Source organism: Syzygium oleosum, unplaced genomic scaffold, assembly GCF_021117445.2.
Source record: "Syzygium oleosum isolate NSW1041296 unplaced genomic scaffold, Sole_v2.1 Sole_v2.14, whole genome shotgun sequence".
Classification (NCBI taxonomy): domain Eukaryota; kingdom Viridiplantae; phylum Streptophyta; class Magnoliopsida; order Myrtales; family Myrtaceae; genus Syzygium; species Syzygium oleosum.
In genome coordinates, this window is record NW_026607498.1 from 10,380,982 (window position 1) to 10,402,598 (window position 21,617).

Sequence of the window (21,617 nt, forward strand, 5' to 3'; positions counted from 1 at the left end):
ATTGTCTTATATTTTTCCTCGAAAACATTAGTCTGCACTGGCCGGAAGGCACTACTTTCCGTTTTCTATTTTTGTGTTGCGTCATTCATTTTATTAAAATAATCCGTGTAGACATACGTATTGCACACATATGCATGTACGCAGTGATGGTCGACTGGTCATTATAAGAGGACTAATGTATGTATCAGAACGTGCTTTTAACATTTTGTCACTTAATGTAAGCAACCCCTTGCTCATGAAGCAGCATGATGAGTGAAAAAATGAAAGTTAGATTGAGGGAGCATGGTTAAAAAGAATTGCTAGATCTTAATCTTCGGGGACTAGATCAAAATATTATACATGAAATTTTATACAGGATATACACGTGTATAATTATAAAAAATATGCAACGAGCACCTAGCGGCCGAGGGTGGCGGGCCTGCCTTAGGGTTTGGTGCTGTGGATCAAACACGATGCACCTCGGACACTACCAGAGATCGAAACCGAGTTTCAAAAATTTGGTTGACGAGCAAGAATGGATTTAAGGAAAATGCATAACCAAATAAGCTCTCTATTGGCGACGTGATAACTGATAAATAGAATCAATCATAATATAAAATTTGCATGAAAACCTGCAGCTATGTACAATGTAGTGGACAAAAATCAATCACAATACAAAAGGTTATGTCTATGCAAGGCATTTTGGAAAACTTTCGTTTATGGGTGAGACCTAATAGGGATCTCACTATATGTTACCATGTAAAGAACAACATATGAGAATATATCATCTCTATCTCTTTCATTCTGCGCAGCCCAATCCTCCGAGTCCCTGGCCCCTTCAACCAATTTCATGAAACAGGGGAAAGGAAAGAAGAGCAAGAGCGATTGTCCGTTTGCTCACTTCGGCATTTCACTCGCGAATTGACAAAACGCAATGCTAGTTGCAGCAGTAGTAATCGTCGTGATCGAGAGCGGTAGCTTGCATCGGCTTAGGAGAGTAAAAGAGTCGCCAACATGGCAGTATAATCGATGCAAGAACTACATGAAGATCTCACAATCTCAAACCTGACGTTCATCAGACCTTACTCAAATTTGCAAATCCCAATTTTGAGTGTACTTCAGCCCGAGATGGTTGCGAAACCCGTGATTCGGGAGGACTATATGGACCTGATTGAATCGCTGTCCACAGATGTGACTTTCCAGGACTGGACTTCTGCAGTGCCAGAGGAGACACTCCTGGAAATACCTTCAAGAAAAAGCTAGGATGTGAAACTTCTTCGATATGGATACTTCCGGTGACGGAACTTTTGTTATCGGCAGTTATAGTTCGAGAGCAGAACTGTCTCCGCCGTGTACGGATATTGCAGAGAACAGTATAGTTCTGCTCTGATAGGTTTGAAATCAGGATACCAACTCAAATAGTAACGACTTACAAGCAAATCATATCATGATAGCACAAATGGAAAACGAAAATGATTATGACTTAGATGAACAGACAAGGTACACATAAATTAAAGCTAATCTGTTATGCATCAGGACAAGATTACGCTGTTAACTCTTCAGGGATCATACATCATTGCACTGTCACCGCTGATCTTGATAACTCATCGAGTTAAATTGGTGCCTCCATGGATGCAACTTTGGACAATTCGCTATGTACAATCGTCAATATTTATCGTGCCAATCATTTAGTTCCTCAATCACTCTGAAAATAGTGGGCCTACTATCGGGCAATTCACTGGTGCAACCTAATGCGATCTTCCCAAGAATAGCCGCCTCAGGTTCAGTGAAATTTCCCTTTAGATTGCAATCGATAAAGTTCTCGAAACTGCAAGACTCTGCCGCTGACCGCATTGAGCTGGAAAGTTGTCGCTTACCCGAGAGGATCTGAAAGATGATGACTCCAAATGCAAAAACATCACTTTTCTCTGTAAAACGACCTGTTGTAATGTACTCTGGTGCCATATAACCCATGGCAGCACTAATCTTGAGAGCTGAGTATATGACATCATCGGCAAGAAGCTTAGGAAGCCCGGAATCCATTATGAGTGGGTTGAGCTGCTGGTCAATGAGAATCTTCTCAACAGATATGTTTTGGTGAACAACTGCAGGCTTGTTGGCTTCACTGTTGTGTAAGTATCCGATACCTACTCAGATGAAAAACAAACAACACTAATTAGAGTAGACAGAATTAATCAAAAAGGGAATTCTTGTTTCATCATACAAGTTACTTTTTGAGGAAGGGTACACTCACAAGCACAAAACAATGATGTTCGAGCAATATACTATGCAAATGCCAGCAAAACTAGCTGGCTCTATGAAAATGAATCTGGAGGAACCTAACTGTATTCATCCCACTGATGTTTCAAGCACTTTTGCTGATGAGTTGTAGAATAAAAAACTAAGTGCAAGAATTTTAGGCTTCAGAAGAACTTAAGCCACCCATGAAGCTAGAAGGCCAGATCTAAATGTTGAAAACTTCCAAGAGTACTTAATGAACTGGGTAAATGCACTTGGTAGTTGGTACTTCTCAAATTTAAAGACTTAGAAGCATTGAGCTAGAGAAAAAAGTTCCAACAACTAAATCAGAAATTAAGGGAAAACCAGAAAGCTCTCCTTAAGATCTGAAAAGAAAGTAAGACTTACCCTCAGCAATTCCTTTGATGATATTAACCCTTGTGGGCCAATCAAGAACCTGGATGCTTCCATCTTCTAAATCAAGATATTGCGATAGGGTACCCTTGGGAGCGAAATCATACACAAGAAAGCATTCGCCTCTGCCCTTGGAGCAACAAACACCTCTCAATCTAATGAGGTTTTCATGTCTTAGCGAAGTTACCAAATTTAGTCCATTCACAAAGTCAACTTCCTCCGATTTGCAGCTCGTCACATTGATGCTCCTGATAGCCACGAGAGTCCCATCCCTTAGTATGCCTTTGTAGACAGATGAAAAAGTGCTCCTTCCCAACAAATTAACCTCCGAAAAGTACTGGGCCGCTGACTCAACTTCTTCCAACGTGTACCTAGGCGCCTGCAGGGATAGTCCATTTCCATAGCGGCCATCATCCAGAGGATCCCATCCACTAGAATACTCGAGGCAGACGAGGGGAGATGCACTTCTGCTGTATAAGTCTTTTGACTGGTCGGTACTAAGCCTGCTATCAGAAGCATCAGCTGTACTACCAATCTTTTGCTTCCCTCTACGATATCGATAGAATGTTAAAAGACCTGCACCGACCAATGTGACTGTGACAGAGACAATCCCAGCTACAAGAGCTGCTTGGGGGAGTTTCGATGGATTTGAGCAATGGCTTTGGTTGCAATGCGTCTTCATATTTGCTGTCTGTGGGATTGGAACAGTGCTGTTTGTGTTCACGCCAATGGGCTGTAAATCATTGACATTCGTGTTATCGAGATTGTTGCAATTTCTAAGAGATGGAAATCCGATTCCGCATAGACCTGGGTTATTCTGATATTGAAATTCTTCCTCCAATTTCTTCAGAGCTTCAACATACGTGAACAAACTTCAGTTAATACTAGAAAACAAGCTAAATGAGGAAAATTCATCATTAAAGGTCACAGCAATTGTTTGAAAGAGGAAAAAAACACTGAACGAAAAGCAGAGACTGGGGAACTGAACTCACCCGGAGGGACAAATCCAGAAAGAGAATTGTTTTGTACATCAAGAGCCAGCAGTTCTGGAATGTTAGCTATTTTCACCGGGATTGTACCGGTAAACCGATTAAAGCTCAAGTAAAGCCTCTTTAAGGTCTGCAAATTGCCCAAGCTAGCAGGAATATCACCGGATAATTTGTTATACCGCAAGGCAAGAACGCTCAGCTTCTTCAAGGATCCCATTTGCTGGGGAATAGTACCATTGAGCTGATTACAACATAGCTGTAGCACTGAAAAGGAAAATAACAAGAAATCGAAAGCCAGATTATTAAAAGATCAGATGCCAAAGAAAAGTGTCGTGACCATCTCATCTGCTAAAAAACAAAGCACTCGTGTTCAAAGCACTTCAAGCAAAACAAAACTCACCTTGAAGGCTAGCCATATTTCCAATTTCAGAAGGTATACTCCCAGTTAAATTATTCACGTTCAGGTAAAGATCTGTCAGCTCAGTGAGATTAGAGATTTCTCTAGGAATCTCCCCAGTCAAGGAGTTGTAGTGCAAGTACAAGCCCGATAAGCACTGGAGCTGAGCCACTGCAGGAGAGACCTTGCCCGAGAGGCCCTTCCCTTGCAGTGAAATGTTAGCCACCTTCAGATGCTCGTTGCAAGCCACCCCGGCAAACGAACCGCCGCAGGGGTCGCCATTACTGGTCCACGAGGTCAAAATCTTGTTCTCCGGGTCCAAGGAGGCCTTGATCTCCATGAGAGCCCCCAGCTCCGCATTCCCACGGACGAGCCCTCTAGAATCAAGCGCCAGCAGGACCAAGCCAATCAGGATCAAATGAGCGAACCCCATTACACTGCCCGTCCTCCAAACACCAAAAAGATCCGGTTTTCGCTCACATGCGTCTCGTTTTCGGACAGAAGCAGGAACTGCAAAAGGCCATGACCTTAATGTTTTCTCGCTCCCTTGCTTTCTGGGTGTGTGGAATAAATGAACTGGGAGTCTGAAACAGCTCCCCTTTGTCTGGATCTCGGGTCCTTTTGTTGGCTTCTGGGATCCAGCGAAGGTGAGGAAGGGAGAGCAAAAAGAAAGAAGAAGAAGAGGGTACGTGTAGTAACTTCAAACGGAGGAGGAGGAAGAGGTGGAGGAGATGGTGGTGGGCATTGAATCGAATGGGGACCGCTTTTCTTTTCTCTGTCACCTTCTGACAGGATTCACACCCGGCCTGGGCTCGGGATTAGATTCTGCGAGAGAATTCTAAGTTATTACAGCAACTTCGGATTTCGATTTTGATTTGAGTTTAAATTCCTGCGGGAGGATGATGAGATACGGTGGTCCTAAATTTGCTAACTTTTGAAGTTAAAAAAAAGAGATCTTTTCGGGAAAAGGAATTGTCAGATTTTTTGCAGTAATTAGCTCATTCTCTCGCAAAGATTTTATCTTTTTGCCTTTTTCTACTCCCATAAAAATGAAAAGTATTTGGTTTGGCCAAAAGATGAAAAAGAAAGTATTAAATAAGGTTAATACCATGAAAAACCTCAAACTGGTACACCCGTGATAAATTTACTCTATGTTAGTTTCTGTTAAATTTTCCCGTCAAATTGCTGAGTTGGATGACACGTGTCAATTGACAGGTATACCGGTTTAAGGTTTTACCATCCGTTTGTCACATATGTATCGGTTTGTGATTTTTTGTGGTATTAATTCAATTTAACGGAAATTAATGGAGGGTAAATTTGTTATAAATGTACCAGTTTGAGGTTTTGGATGGTCAAAAAATTAGTTTGGGGTAAATTTATCACATGTGTACAAATTTGGGGTTTTTTGTTGGTCAATAAATTAGTTTTAGGTAAATTTGTCACGGATGTACTGGTTTATGATTTTTCGTGATATTAAACCATTAATTTATGATGAAGTTGGCTGCGTTAGAATTTAATTTCTAAAAAAAATATTAATTGGTTTTTTGCAAATTCTCTTTGAAAATGATATGAGAGAAATCCAATGCAGATTTCCAAACTGATGCACTGTCAAAAATTTTGTTAATCATGCGTTAATATCTTAATTTATTGTGTCACAAAAGTAGTAAATGAAGCAGAATTTCTCCGTACTCGCGGCAAGTATGGTTTAAAAGCAACGCCAATTCATAGTTAGGTAATGTGATTCCTCTTCACGCCACAAACGAAACTCCTGTAAATGGTAAACTGAGGAAGACATCGAAACTACTGTGGTTTTTATTTGGTAATGAATATCGCATTAGGCGAAGTGGTTGTGTCATGCCTGTCACGTTAAAGATTGAGTCGAATCTCGGTGTATGCAACTTAATTTTAACCCCAAATGATTGGTTGAGCGATTAAGCATTCTATTAGGATAAAAAAGAAAATGAACTTGTATTCAAATCACAGCGTCGTCCACTCATAGGTACCTTGGAAACCACATCCATTGCTTTGTGGATTGAGCCTTACTCGATATACGTGGAGTGGACCGTCTGCATATATCTGTGAGGATTAGTCGAATCGAAAGGTTTGGATACCCATATTATAATAAAACCCCGAATTTTCACTTGCTAAATATTTGATTTTCTGGCATCACCAACTATAAAATAAGCTCTTACACCTGTAGCATCGTGATCATTTATAAGAAGGCATCGAGATTATAAGAATTTGTTATATAATTGTTGCGCAATGGAAACTAGAGATATATCATGATAGGATATTCAGTGACGGGCCGTGATTTTGACCGAAGGGCAAAATTTTTAACAATGATGCAGCTATTTTTTTAGTTAATTTTCGTTTCTAAAGGATATGTCAAATGAAATCGACTCAATAAATTAGTAGAACACACATAAAAATTATAAAAAAAATTCACCGAAAGGAAATTGAGTTTGATTTATTAGCTTCTAAACTTTGAGAGTCCAATTCTTGAAGAAGGAATTTGTAGTCTCACTTCGTCCCATAATCAATTAAACATCAAGTTTATTGATATAAAATAATCTTCCTCTAAAAGATGACAAATTACAATGTAAATATTGCAAAAAGAGTACACGAATTGCTCAAAATAGATTAAAAAAAATCATCTAGAATTAGTAAGTGTAGTACTGAGCATACCTTAATTGGTTCACGAGGGTTAAAGAGTGAGGAGTGTAATTTGTAGAAGTGAAGAACAAAATCACAAGCAGATGAAAAGGTACGGTTAAAAGCTAGTCATTGGGAATTCTTGAATCTTACTTTCTAAAGTTTCCTGTTTTTAAAAGACACCTAAATTAATTACTATAGTAGTATCTAATGCAAAAATTTACTTTTGATCACAACTTTTCTTTTATAAACCTTACAAAAAAATAAACATAGGAATAAAAAAAAGATAAAAATTGATGAGACACTACTTTTTATGCAAAAGGTGATTAGAACCTTTTATGTTTTTGGGGGTAAAGTAATAAGGCTTAACTCCTAATCTGTATTCATAGGCCATAACATAAGGCCCCCTCGTGTCTAAGCAGTCGATTTTATCAAAGTAGAATTGTATAGGATTTCTGTCAATAATTCAAAAAGAACCATTAAAATAAATGCGTGACATCATATTTGAATTATTTAGTATGATCAGCCCGAATGGCTAATAGGTAGACTGGGGGAATTGGCCTTTTGAAAAAACCGACCAAATTGTTTGATTCGAAACCAACTCTAAGATTTTCTCTAATTTTATTTATGAAGGAGCTTGATTAACAAAGTTAAACCGAACCACCCTCGATCCCATTCGTCTGCTCATTCAATCAAGTTTGCTTTCAAGACGTATGCCTCGAAGGGCTTTAATTAAGTGTTCCCCTTCCACCTATAACTACCTCCCTAACATCAATCGATCGCATCTAATCGAGTATTATATCGTCATTCATGAGGGTTAATTCACTTTCGGCGCAGTGGTATGAAAAAATAAAGAACTGAGGCGGGGCTGCATTTTCAAATTAGGTGGGAAGCTCTCCACATTCGTCTTCATCCTTTTTAATACTATTTTTTGCACCAACGGTTCACAAAGAGGAGATTACTTTTATATTATTATTATTATTATTAGTTTATATCCATCCTTCAATCTTGACTCTTCGACGAAATTCCTAATACTTGTTGTTCTTTTATTTTTCCTCTGGTGGAAAAGTCAGAGCGTTTGATTGTTGGGGAGACCTAACTTTGGCGGTCTCGATGGGCAGTGGCATGGCAACCCCACATGGCATGTGTTGACTATATAGTCCATTTTATGTTATGCCAATCACGGGACATTTCTGGAAACTTTTTGCTGACATAGAATTCGAAATTCTAAGATGCCATTCGAAAAAATAAGTAATCGTCGTCGATTCAGAGTCGGGAAATGAACCGATCAACAACCCTAATGAAGTTCATACACATTATGTCTTTTTCTAGCAAACAAGGGTCGTGAGCTGTGCATGGCACGACCTCTGCTCCATGGCCAAGAAGCTAGACCACAACGAGCGAGAGAATAGATTAGAATGGAAATTATATTTCGGCTATTTCCATTACTTATTGAAGTTGGATTAGGGTTTTGGGAATGCTTAACTGGTCACCAAGGAGACTACCCGATTCTGCTTCCGACATAGAACGGACGTGTAATACGACGATTTCGAATGCTATCCAAAAGCTAGACGCATCTCTCGATCGCACATGTTCTTCCCCAGACAAGCAAGACAAAACTGCCCGAAAGCTGACTTTCACGTACGCGACCCTTGACGCGCGAAGGGCGCCTCTGCGTTTATCTTCTAGTTTTCAAACTCGTGAACGTGGACAGACTTACGATTCTTCAGCAGCCTTGGATTCTATGTCCCTCTCAACTATTTGCATTTAGAAAACCAAAATGATAATCAATATAGTATTGAAGGAAACATCAGTCTTTTTTGCCGATTTAAAAGTGTGGTTGGTGGTACTTTTTTCTTGGGTGGCTTCAACTATCATACCGCCTGCTACGGCACAGCTTTCTGCTTAAGTAAGTAGTGTGTGCTTTGACAATGGCTCGAGGACGAAATTCAACTGATGCAGCCTCATTTTTTTAAGCATGTCGAATGATATACAGCTAAATCACTTCTTTTAAGAATGCTTTGGATCTGAAACACGGTGGCAAACATTAACATCGTCTTTTGTCGTCTTCTCTTCATTCTGTTTTGTTCTATAATGTTTTTTGTTCCTTGAGATTCCATGCAGAAGCTGCATACATTGCGCATAATGGTGACAAAAGCGACTGATTAATCTAGGAGATGCATGAAAAAACCACAAACTGGTGGGGGCAGAACACATACGGACATCCTCTCTTCTTGTCTATCTTGTCCCCAAGCTTTAGGATAGAGAATCCCAAATCTCTAGTCATGTAATTATTTGGTAGAAGGAAATTTTTGATGTTTGTTAAGACCGAGATTTGATTAGTGCCGAACACGCCGACATCACAAGAAATCTTCGAAACTATCGGGTTTTTACGTGGAATTAGTCTTATTAGTTGTTGGTTTGTGAACTATATGAAGTTCCGTACTAATTTCTATCATTTGAATTGGATGAATTATTTTTTTGGGGAAGGTTTTCCTTGTCTAATGATTTCTACCTGGAAAGTGGATCATAGAAGTAGGTTTGCCCACTTTTAAATTTTTGAGTATGTATAGCATAAGGGGGTGGTCCATGGACCACATTTGCGTGGCCATCCTTTTCAATGCACAAACATTAAAAAAGGGGTCGATTGCCAACTAACCATCCTCTACTCCCTAGCGACGTAGCATATAGTGTATTTATTCCTCTATTCATATCAAGGTACGAAGAAGAGGCAGTAATGGCGATGAAAAGAAGGGGAGAATTGTCGTCACCATGACGGAAAGTGATGTGATTTTGATTTTGATTGAGACATCATGGGGGTGATGGGAATGCGCAATCTCTCCACCATTCTCGTCATGATTGAGCAGGAAAAAAAAGGGGGGGGAGAACTCATGCTGTACTTTTCAAAGGAGAAAAGGATTCGAGATGGAAAAGTCGGCACTTGCCGCTGTCGCCAATTCAAATTGCACCAAGTTTCCATACGGAGAGAGCATGGAAGACCGACCTAAAATGGAGGAAAATTTAAGAGCAGGAGATGGCGAATATGAACGTGTACCGTTTTTCTTAGTAAAGAGGAAAGACCGTTTTAGTTAGACCCACAAAAATTCATATTGACGCGTCGAACTAAGCTAGTTTGTCAAATTTGCGACGTTTCGTTTACGAGAAGTGTGTATTCGGTTTAGCAATGGTCAAAAGGCGAGGAGAAAAGTTGGATCTGAAGATTTGTAAATTAGTTTAACTTTCACACGATCGTGCTTGCTTGAGCAAAGTTAAAAAGGGGAAACTCGAAATCTTTATCCTCCAAAAGTCTTCTGCTTTTACTTAGGGTTCTTCGATGTCGTGATGATCTTTCTTGTGCCACTTCCGTGGTGCTTTATTCAAATTGCTCTTTGCTTTTTCAAGGTGGCCCATTTGCTCGATCAAAATGTTTTCCTTTCCTGGCTTTGACGTCTTGCTTGGATCATCTCAACTTCAATTCGGCTGTTGATACCTTTTATGTCCTTGTAATCGTGTGTGTCTATATATATATATATAGGTCAAAGGTGATTTTTCTCTCATTTTGTATTTTCCGTTTAGCCCTTATCTACACGTTACTTTGTAATACGTGCGAAATCCTCATTTTAGCCGATTTTAGTTTTTATTTCATAGATCGACACTTCATTGAGTGCTTTGTTTAAATAAAAATCTTCTTATCTCGGATATTAACATGCAATTCGTTAAGTTGTCATTATGCTAGTTTAAATGGTTAATCAGTTATTGTTCCATTTGAATTGGATGTTTTCACTTTGAAATTTTAAATTTGAGTATTTTTTTTGTCTTTATTCGTGAGAGTAGATTCCTCTATGGCAAGTGTCAGAAAAATTGAAGAAACAACATGCCCACTTGTTTCAATTATCGCTTGTAAAGCTTAGTATAGGTGGCCAATTTCCCTCATCTTCTCCGAATCTTCAAATCACTTTATTTTATACATGGGTTATCTAAAAAGAATTACAATATAATTAATCTCTCTTTAAACTGAGCGAGCTGATTTTGGTATAGTTGTAACTAATCGTTACCTTGTTATACTACAGTTGTGCATGATTTGATATTTCACGTTTGAAAACTGTAGTGCCTTCAAATTGTAAGTTAATTTCCTGAAAGCTGTAATACGTTGCTGTTTTTAAAAAAAAAAGTAGTATAGTTATAAAATGCCTGAAAAACATCATTTTTTTATTAATTGAAATTGTTGCAGACAAGTTATACCAAATAACCTTGTACACAATATTTTTTCGCACGGAAGATCGCTGTCGATCGCGATGATGCAGTGGAAGGCTTGTATGAAGAGAACCCAGAAAGCAAACCTCGTACGAGCGTCCTGTCGTCCGGCAAGAAACAGAGCCAGGTAGCTATACGCTCGTTGTTGGGCCAGTATAGGAGGCAAAGTGGGAAAAGAAGTCTTACTTTCTTCTCAATGACCTTAACGTTGACATTATCCACCGCCGTGCTTCTGAAAGAAGAAGCAAAGGTGATGGCTAGCATATGTACCGTGGTTCCATATGCATCAAGTCATTAGTTGGCAGTCGTGTCGAGCCAAACTTGAGTGATTTCAGGATTGCGTAACGTCTGTTTGATGAAATGCTCCAGTGGAGCATAGGAGGTGGCGGTACGGTTATGACCGTTGATTGGAGGATGGTAGTCCGGAGATGATTGTGTGGAAGTAGTGTATTCGTGGTTCACGTATAACTAAGCCTACCAACCGATCGAATAGGACTCCGTTTCTAGATCCCCGTCCTTGAACCAAACAACGTCCCGGTCTCTGCTTCAGGAATCGCGAAGGTACGAATCCATATGTACAGGGTTGTGTGCGATTAAGCTTCAAAGATTCGGTTTTGTCCAGATTGGAGATTTTCATTTGTGAAACATAAGTTGGTGTCTTTTAGCTTGTTATTTGTCATGGTTGTTCGTATGAAGATTCAAAGCATTTGGTGTTTTGCTCGTCTCGGAAAACTCGATGCCCTCAAGTACACGTACACTGCCTTTGCTAGATATTGTCACTCCGAACCACTCGGTGTCACTGCTACTTATTTGGAACCATCACCTTCATCAAGTAACAAGAATAGTGTGGCCATCTTTTGGGATTTAGACAACAAGCCCCCTAATTCCTTCCCTCCATTCGATGCTGCTATCAAGCTAAAAGCTTCGGCATCTTCGTTCGGTGTAGTCCATTACATGGTGGCTTATGCTAATCGTCACGCGTTCAGCCACGTCCCTCCAGTTGTTAGGGAGCAAAGGAAGGAGAGGAAGGTGTTGAACAAGTTGGAAAATAAGGGTGTGCTCAGGCCGGTGGAGTCGTACTTGTGTCGTATCTGTGGGAGGAAATTCTATACGAACGAAAAATTTGTTAATCATTTCAAGCAAATCCACGAGCGCGAACATATGAAGAGGGTGAGTCAAATAGAGTCCGCGAGGGGGAAGAGGAGGGTGAACTTGGTTGCCAAGTACTCAATGAAAATGGAGAAGTACAAGAATGCTGCAAGGGATGTTTTGACCCCCAAAGTCGGGTACGGTTTAGCCGATGAGTTGAAACGAGCAGGGTTTTTCGTGAATATGGTCTCGGATAGGCCTCAAGCAGCAGATGTTGCATTGAGGAATAACATGGTTGATGTGATGGATAAGAGGAAGGCTGACTGTTTGGTCCTGGTCTCGGATGATTCGGACTTTGTGGATGTTTTTAAGGAAGCGAAACTGAGGTGTCTTAAGACTGTTGTCGTGGGAGATATAAACGACGGACCTTTGAAGAGAACAGCAGATGTTGGGTTCTCGTGGAGGGATATTCTGATGGGGAAGGCTAAGAAAGAAGCTGTATCGGTTGTGGGCCGTTGGAAAGACCGTGACATTTTGAATAGGCTGGAGTGGACTTACAACCCAGAAGTGGATAGGAAAATTTATGATTATTATGATGAGAGTGAAGGCCAGGATTTTGAAGACAGTGATAGCGGAGTAGATGGTGAATTTATAGAAAAAGATGATAGGAGAGCTTGGTGGGATCTGGACTCAGATGATGATGTTGCTTCTTCTCAGGCATCTCATTCATCTTCATGATCGTTGATGAACTGAATTGATTTGGCACATATATCAGTAGATGCATAATCAAATGAGTAATCAATGTTTGACACTGCATCCCTCAGGCAGAACATTCTATCTCTCTGTTCTGTCGGCTTGCTGGCTAATCTGTGGATGATGATGCAGAAATGTGGTCAAGCTTAAAGGCTTAAGTTGAACTCCTACAGTACTAATCAGAATGAAGGAGAATTATTTGACATACTTGTGATAACTTTTCCCAAGTATTATTGTTCATGTTCAAACATAAGCATAAAATCTGCCTGTCATCCTTGGTGATGCTTTTGACATGACTCTTGAAATTGGTCAGTTGCGCACCAGCTACTTCTGCATTTTGATCCTACTTATCAATGTTATAATATGCTCGGTTTTTTCTCTACACTTGAAAGTGGTGAGTGGTGACTTTAAGGACTTCTACCTTTAGGCTGTTCTTATTTAGCACAGTCAGCTGACCCTTTTATTAAAATGACATAGTTTTTTGCTGTATTGGTTGAAAGCATTTGAGTTCAGGGTTTGATTGCCATCGCGTGCCTTAAAACCTGATTCTGGTAACAGTTGCTCCTTGTTCCAGATCTGGTACTTTTCCATGTGGTGGCAAATGATCATTAAGTTTGGGTTGAACTATCAATGGTTTTTCTCTTGCACGATCTGTAATGGTTACTTCAATAGCCTCAGAATGCTCGAAATTAAGATTCAAGTGTTTTACTTGAATCTGAATCCTGAGAATTGTAGATCTTAACGCATTCCACATTCTCTCTGTTGAAGCTTTTCTTTTGGGATTTTGAGCTCTTTCATTATATAGCTTCACGCACTAGTTTTTCTAATATTGATCTTTACTGATTAAACACAAACAGAATATTAAATATTACATCAACTGGACTTATGATTGCTTAGGATATAATTATCTTTTGGAAATTGGTGTGGATGTTAATATTATGGATCTGAAGTTCAGCTATCCATCTGGAAGACATTCACAAATCAGTTTTATGATATTAATTGAGATTGTCTGTCCTGTATTTCTGTGGCGAATTGGTGAAGTGCTGGGCAGAATAGTATTGCGATTCAGTTCCATCGGGGGCGGTCTGATCAGGATCAGACCAGATGCTTCTCAGTATAATACCAAAACCAAAATTCAATTAGAATAAGGCATCCCGTGAATGCGGTTGATTTCAGGATCCATTTGGTACTTTGACTAAACAGAAGACGACCGTCCTATACCGACTAACAAACAAGACTAAAACTAAAATCTCATGGTTTATAAGATGCCCCATATTGACTCTGATGAAGTGAATCGAACTAAATGATTTGGATTGAATCATGATTCGATTGCTATGCGTACTTGTGTAGGATCAGACGAAGAGAACTCATAATCTGGCAGGATCATAAGCTTGCAGGAAATTTATGATGTTGCAGGGTCTTCGAAAGCTCAAATCTTCCATTTCAACATCACTTTGCAGATCATCAGGCTTCTTCCACAAAGCGGTTAGAAAGAGAACTGCTTCGATGACCCCAAAGTTTGAGGAGATTCTGAATTTTTCATAAGGTGCTACTTTTCTGTCTAATTGGAGTTGCCCCTGCGCCCTGTAATGCTATGCTTCTGGTATTACACATTCTTTGTAAAAACTCTCGCGTTTTCCCAAGATTTTAACCATGGTACTGGCATTTGTCAAAAGAACATTTGTGTTCCCTCAATTTGATGATTTGTTTAAGAACGTCTTGGACTTATGCCGAGTGTGAAGGTTTTATAGAATTGAAGGAGAGTAATCCATCAACTATGAAATTGACTTCTGCCTCCAACTTCAAAGCATGCTTTTAAAGAAACTTCATCAATGTCACCTGTTATCAATTCTCATCATTCAGGACAAAATATATGAAGGCCACCTTTATGCTCCTCTGCCTGAACATTCAATCGCCAGTTCGAGCCTAATCACCTCATAAAAACTAACTAATTACATAGTATCCACAAAAAATCTCGTCAACTCATCAATATGTATCATAATCAGTATCATGGAGTAAGCACCTACATTATACCGGCGCAAAACGGCCACATTCTTGTCCCAACTCCGGAGCATAACCCTACAAGCCAACTTTCATTTTGTATACCTAGCAGAACATGAATACAATCAAAATAAACCTTAAAATGGATATATAACCATCACAATTACAACTATAATGTCCATGTAAATCTGAAAACTTGAGGGGACTTGTCAACCTTTGTAAATTATGTGCAAATTGTTAACAAAGCGCATTGGACAAGCATTGATTGTTAACAAACCGCAAAATCTGAACAAAAAGCTCCTAAACTTGATCAGATTCACTGCTGCATAACGAACCTTTAAGTCATGCTCATTGAACAACAACAATTTCCTGAGAACCTCTGAACAATAAAATCAATTAATGGCAACAAAAGGTGATTGACAATCCTCAAAACGGCCACAGGAAAAACATGAGCAAAGACAAACACGCAACAATATCAACTTCAGCTGGAAGAACTGAAACTACTCTAGACAGAAGTAAGTGACCTTGTGAAATGAGACAAAGATGTAATAGAGGCAACCTCATTATTAAACACTCCAGGACTTAAGACAATGAAAAAAATCATTGCAGCAAATTGAAATCTTATTCCCATCCATCTGAAAAGAAAAAGGTCCGACGATCAACATATGATTGTAATCTCTACAGTCATGGACTGTACAATATTTCAGATCTAAAATAATCATAGAGTGCATAAGGAACCTATACTTGGGAAAAATTGATGCAATGCTCCCAATTACCAGCACATACAGTTCAGAATGCCCTGCAAAAGAATGCTCCATCCTGCTGAATTCTGGACGGTACAGGACTCAGTTCCTTTTCTATGATGATACCAATTGAATGAGCGTAGATACAATCGAATTTAAGGATCATGGGGACGCAAAGTCAATGTCGAGATCAATTATCATTTTTGCAAACTAGCATTGGCATATAGAATTCACCAGGAACTCCTTTTCGACCCTTTATAGTAATTAACATACCACTTCACAAACTTCTTCAAACCTGTCTCCAAGTCAGTGGTAGGCTTATATCCAAGCTCACGCTGAGCCAAACTTATGTTTGCATGTGTATATTTCACATCCCCATTCCTCGGCAAAGGCAAGAACTTCTTCTTAGCCTTAACCTTCAAAAGCTTTTCCAGTATGCTCACGAGCTTCGTCACAGGCACCGGAGATGTATTCCCCAAATTGATAATGCGGAACTGCGCGGACCCCTTCTTCTTCCCACCGCTCCCGGTACTTTTCTTGGCAGTATCCAGGGCAGATACACAACCCTTCACAATATCATCAATGTAGGTAAAATCCCTAGCAACAGATACATGATGAGGCCCTTCATATATTGTAATCTCCTTCCCTTTCAAGATATCCTCTGAGAAAAAGAAGTATGCCATGTCCGGCCTACCCCACGGTCCATACACGGTGAAAAACCGCAATCCAGTTATAGATAACCCATGAATATGATTATAAGTGTGCGCGATTTCCTCGCCAGCCTTCTTTGTGGCAGCATACAGACTCGCAGGCTGATCCGTCCGGTCCTTCTCCGAAAAGGGCACCTTGGAATTGAGCCCGTAGACTGAACTCGAAGAAGCCCACACGATTGCCGGCTGCGGATTCGCAGATTTGCACACCTCCAGAAGGTTCACAAACCCCGCGATGTTGCTATGCACATAAGATGCGGGGTTCTGCATCGCATAGCGCACCCCGGCCTGCGCCGCGAGATGCATTACATGAGTGAACGGCACCACATCGAACAACTTATTCAGAAGCTCCCTATCATTGATATCTCCTTCGACGACGAAAACCCCTGCTTGATCCAGCATCTCCTGCCTGGCCCTCTTGAGCCTGGTGTCGTAGTATTCATTGAAATTATCGAGCCCGATGACGCCGTCCCCGCGTCGCTTGAGGGCGAGCGAGACGTGGGTGCCCACGAACCCCGCCGCCCCGGTAACCAAGACCGTGAAGCCGGACCGCGACCTGACCCGGGCCGACGTCCGGATCCGCTTCTCCCAGCGCGACCCGCCCCACGAGCCGAGGGACCGCCGCGGCGGCGGGGACGAGGAGGGAGGGGAGAGGAAGAAGAAGAACACGAGGAGGGCCAGGAAGAGGGCCAGCCAGAGCGTGAGTTTGGACACGGAGGAGTGGAACCTCAGACGGTGGATGTAGGTCAACGGCTTGTCGGACTTGAACTTACCCGGGGAGGATGGTACATTGTCCAAGTGGGAGAGCGAGTTCGTCTTCAACTGTGACATTTCACGGATGCTTGCCCCCACCCAGAAGGAAAAAAATTCACAAATCAATCAAGAACAAACCGATCTCCGTTGTAGGGGGCAAAATCTACGGTTAGGGTTTGGTGGCGATCTTGATGGCGAAGAAACCCACTTACCGCCGGTGAGAAAAGCATGGATTTTTCCCGTTGCTCCGGCGATTCCTGGCAAAAGGGTGTGAAGAAAAGGCGCTCCTGTTCACACCTGGATCGTTTTGCTGAGGACTTCCTAGGGTTCTATACGGTGGGTCTGCGATCAATATCCATGGGTTTGATGAGGAGGAGGAAAGTCTGTGACCAAAAAAACAAATCTTGGGAAGAGAGAGAGAGAGAGAGAGAGAGAGAGAGGGTGAGGAGAGAGAATGAAAGTAGAATACCAAGAACACGCTGAGGAAAAAAGGAAACTAAAAAACACCCCACAAACAGCAGCACAGTACACAGAGAAAGGAGAGAGAGATTTTGAGAAATTCTTGCAAGTGTTTGGAAATTTCTGATCTGGTGTTTGACACCGGAGAAGTAGATTTCGGGTTGATCTCGTTTTAAATGAGTTTTCCTTTCTAAGATCTCGTTTTTAATTCTGTGCTGCCATTTCAAAAATAATAATAAGTGGCAAAAATCCAGAATGCAGGAACATAAGATAATTTTTATCGTCAAGCTATTTTTTTAACACATTATTATACGAGAAAGTCCAATTGCTGAAAAGTCCCGAATTTTTTTTTTACCTAATTCATCGATGGACACGCGTTAACAAAATTCGTTTCTCTACGCTTTCCCCGATTATAAAAATACGGATGGTGGCATGCGCAATTCTACCCATCTCACACGGCTCTAGTTAAATAGACATTATTATTTAAACGAAGCATTGGAGTTTGCTGAATATTGGGTCAAATGAAAATGATCGATCTGATATTCATAATACGATCTAGGATATGGTCTTCTTGATTCTCTTTCACTGTTGCTTGACCGGATAGTAAAAGAATCCAATCCAGGCTGAAAAATGATCCTATATTCCTATTCTGAGCAGTTGCATCCAACTAGCTACAGCTCATGCTAGATGATTGCAATTTTTTTTTATTTTTTTTTATGAACTTTCTTGTAGGTCCAATACTCTGCTCTACAGATGTAAAGCCTGGGACCTTGCGGTGGAAATTCACCTGTTGCTAGTTGAGGGCTACAGATTTCAATGTGGTCCCGGAAATAAGATGAAAAACATGTTTTTGATCTACACGGCTTTTTCCGTATTTAGTAGAGAACTCGACGAAATGAAAAATCGGTTACTTATGAGATTTTACAACATGTCATTTTGGGAAAAAGTGTCAAAAAATCCTAAACCTATTGCATGGTGCCGATTTAGTCATAAACCTTTTGTCTTTGTGTCAATTCAATCCTTCCAATTAAATTTGGCCGGATATTGCTGATGTGGACACCGACCGACCAACGTGGTACTGCTGGCGATAATGTGGACAATTTTTAATAATATTTTAAAGATTTTTTATATTTTTTTTTGCTTCCTTCGGCAACTGGCTGGAGGCTAGGGCCAGCCATTGGCGAGGTGAAGTCGAGCTGAGCCCGGCCGCTGGCGATGGCAAAGTCGAGCCTTGCCCTCGCCAGTGGCTGGGAGATTGCAGCCTTCGACTTCATGGCCTCGCGGTGGGCTGGCAAGGGTCGAGTGTCGCCGGCCATGGGTGAGGCTCAACCTCGCCAGATTCGGCGAGGTCGTGCCTTGCCCAACCACTGGCGAGGGTGAGCCTCGCTAGAGGCCGGGGACTAGCAGGAGGAAGAAGAAAGGAAAAGCAAAAAAAAAAAATTCTAAAAATAAATAAATAAATTTTAAAAATATTAAAATATTATTAAAAGTTGTCTACGTTGTTATCATCGGCGGTGCCACGTAGGCCAACCGATGTCTACGTCAATAATACCTGGCCAAAATTAGTCGGAATGACTGAATTGACATAAAAACAAAAGGTTTAGAATTGACTTAGCACAAAAAAAAAGGTTTAAAGCTAAATTGGCACTAATACAATAGATTTATGACTTTTTTAACACTCTTACCTGTCATTTTGTGCAGCATGTATGCAAATACTGTCACATGTGCGAAAAATTATACCGCGTGAAAGGTATATCGGACGGCGTATTGATGCTATGTTTTGCATAAGTGAAGCTATTCGTTAACAATTTCCAAATATGCATCGGGAACAGAATCATGTAACGTAATGGTTGACTCCAGATCATTAAATTACGACTTTTTTGTATTTGTACGCATCACATATGAATGATTATCTTTCGAACAGAAAAGAAAAAAAAAGGCTATGCAGATGACCATGACAGCAAAAGTAGTGATGAAGAACCAAGTCTTTCAAGAGACAGAAGCAAGAAAGGTTGAGCTGTGAAAGAGAAACTTGCGATGATGGCAAGATGTGTGAAAGATAGACTTTGTGATGAAGGCAAGAATATTTAACAAAGCTAAAAGCTCGCCAAGCGAAAGTAACCTCGTTCTAACTTAAGCCACACTCACCACATTCACGTTGACTTCACATTAGCACTCACCAAACCAAGCCCCACCAAATGCCATTTTCCAAAAAGCCATCATGAGAATTAGAGCTGAAGAAATGTGTGCATTCTATATGGCTAAGTAACATGTTGTTGGGTCCAATGAATGCATTCAAGAGATGTTTCCTTACTTTGTCCTTCATTGATAGTACTTAGTGAAGGGCATTACTTTCAATTGCAGTCTTTTTATATATCCGGGGACACGAGCTCATCGACCCGGTTGCCTGGAGACTAGTAGATCACCTTTCAAGGCCCATGAACTAAATAAGTTCGGGTTTTTGACCTTTGCATGCTACCTTAACCTAAGACATTTTGCAGGTAATTTGTGAGATTTGAATGCACGACCTAGAATTCTTGAGTTGAAAATCCTCCAATGCCCCCAATCAATTACGCCAACCTCGAAGGTTAATATATAGTCTTTTGGTCTCTTCATTTATACATCACAAAAGTTGAACCGAAAAACAGTTTGATACAATTGTGTGTTGCTCGTATCTTAGTCATGGTCCATATATACTCAACCAAATTCATGTCAAATTAACGAATACAACTACATATCAAATTGAGATTTAAATAAGAGTTAGAAAGTTAATGAATACTAAGTACAAAGAATGTGTTTGTTTAGGCTCCACTTGACTGGATTAACAGAGGCTTTGGTGTTCGCTTGGCTCGTGTGCTCTTAGTCAAGCACCTCACTCGCCCCCAATGACTTGCTATTTAGGTTGACTCCGTCAAGTTCCCAACATTGATCTCTTCATCGTATTAACATGGTCATGGGGGAAAATTACCAAAAAGTTTTGAACATATTATAATTGTGCCAATTTAGTCATAAACCTTTTTTTTTTGGGCTAATTGAGTCCTAAACCTTTTTATTTGTGCCAATTCAGTCTATCCGATCAAATTTGACCGGAAATTACTGACATGGGCACTAGCCGTCCTACGTGGCACGACCGGTGCTAACGTGGATAATTTTTAATATTTTAAATTATTTCCGAATTCTTTTAGTTCTTTTTTTCTTTTCTTCCCCAAACTCGGGGTCACCGGTCCCTCGCCAGCCGACCCTTACTAGCCACAAGTGAGGACCGGGACTCCCTAGCCAGCAACCCTCGTTGGTCCCAAGTGGAGGGAAAATAACAAAAACTATAGAAATGAAAAGAAAAAAAAAATTATAAATTCAATTAAAAAATTTATTAAAATATTATCATAAAATGTCCACATTAGCGCCGGTTACGCCATGTAAGACAGTTGACATCCATGTTAGTGATTTCTAGCCAAAATTGGCCGGATGGACTGAATTGGGTTTATGACTCAATTGAAAAAAAAAAGTTTAGGACTGAATTTGTACAATTACAATAGATTTAAGATTTTTTTGGAACTTTTTCCGGTCATGGGGTTACATTGATGGTGACGTTGTTGGCCAAATATCATCTTTTGGTCCAATGTGATTTTGCCTACATAGGTCCAATTTCATCTTTAGGCTGAAGAATTTCCTTGGGCCATATGGGCTAAATAATTGAAGATGACATAATTAACAGGCCAATGATTGGGCTCTGCAAGAATGTCCAAACTTTGGTATACAAAGCTCGGCTTTTGGATGAGTCCATTTACATTTACACCATGTTTGTTTGGGCCACTTGGAAATTAAAGCTGCTTCATGAGTTTTCTTTCTTGACATTCTCGTACTGTCGAAATGCCTGTTTTTATATTTTATTTTCTTGTTTGTAGCGGATGCAAGATTGAGACTTTTCTTTCGGGGTAATTTATTGCTCCCTTATGCTACATTTGGTGATCGATCATGATAAAAAACAGGATTCGATAAATTTTACTATATTTGGTGTTTGATTACTACTATCCAAGACAGGATAAGGCTGAATGAAAATGAGATACAATCTGGATTAAAAAAATAACAGTGGGGGTATAATAAAGGTGAATATGAGTTTACATGTTCATGGTATCAAAGCTATAGAATAGCTGGTCGCCACGTGAATACCACCCCACAATAGCTT

At 40.3% G+C, this 21,617-nt stretch overlaps 3 protein-coding genes across 3 annotated transcripts; 1 reads left to right on the forward strand and 2 right to left on the reverse strand.

The window, feature by feature from the left end:
* Positions 1 to 1,222: 1,222 nt before the first annotated feature.
* On the reverse strand, positions 1,223 to 4,854 carry LOC115686509 (protein NSP-INTERACTING KINASE 2). Its single transcript, XM_030611835.2, has 4 exons — positions 4,021 to 4,854; positions 3,624 to 3,884; positions 2,626 to 3,483; positions 1,223 to 2,126 (listed from the first exon to the last, which is right to left on the reverse strand). Exons 1-4 carry the CDS (start codon positions 4,448 to 4,450, stop codon positions 1,645 to 1,647), a joined length of 2,031 nt encoding a protein of 676 aa, XP_030467695.1. The 5' UTR covers positions 4,451 to 4,854; the 3' UTR covers positions 1,223 to 1,644.
* Positions 4,855 to 10,944: 6,090 nt separating this feature from the next.
* On the forward strand, positions 10,945 to 12,878 carry LOC130139880 (uncharacterized). Its single transcript, XM_056317774.1, has one exon. It carries the CDS (start codon positions 11,602 to 11,604, stop codon positions 12,748 to 12,750), a length of 1,149 nt encoding a protein of 382 aa, XP_056173749.1. The 5' UTR covers positions 10,945 to 11,601; the 3' UTR covers positions 12,751 to 12,878.
* A 2,491-nt stretch (positions 12,879 to 15,369) lies between these two features.
* Positions 15,370 to 17,424, reverse strand: LOC130139882 (UDP-glucuronate 4-epimerase 3-like). Its single transcript, XM_056317775.1, has one exon. The coding sequence runs from the start codon at positions 17,048 to 17,050 to the stop codon at positions 15,740 to 15,742; it is 1,311 nt and encodes a 436-aa protein (XP_056173750.1). The 5' UTR covers positions 17,051 to 17,424; the 3' UTR covers positions 15,370 to 15,739.
* Between the last annotated feature and the right edge of the window lie 4,193 nt (positions 17,425 to 21,617).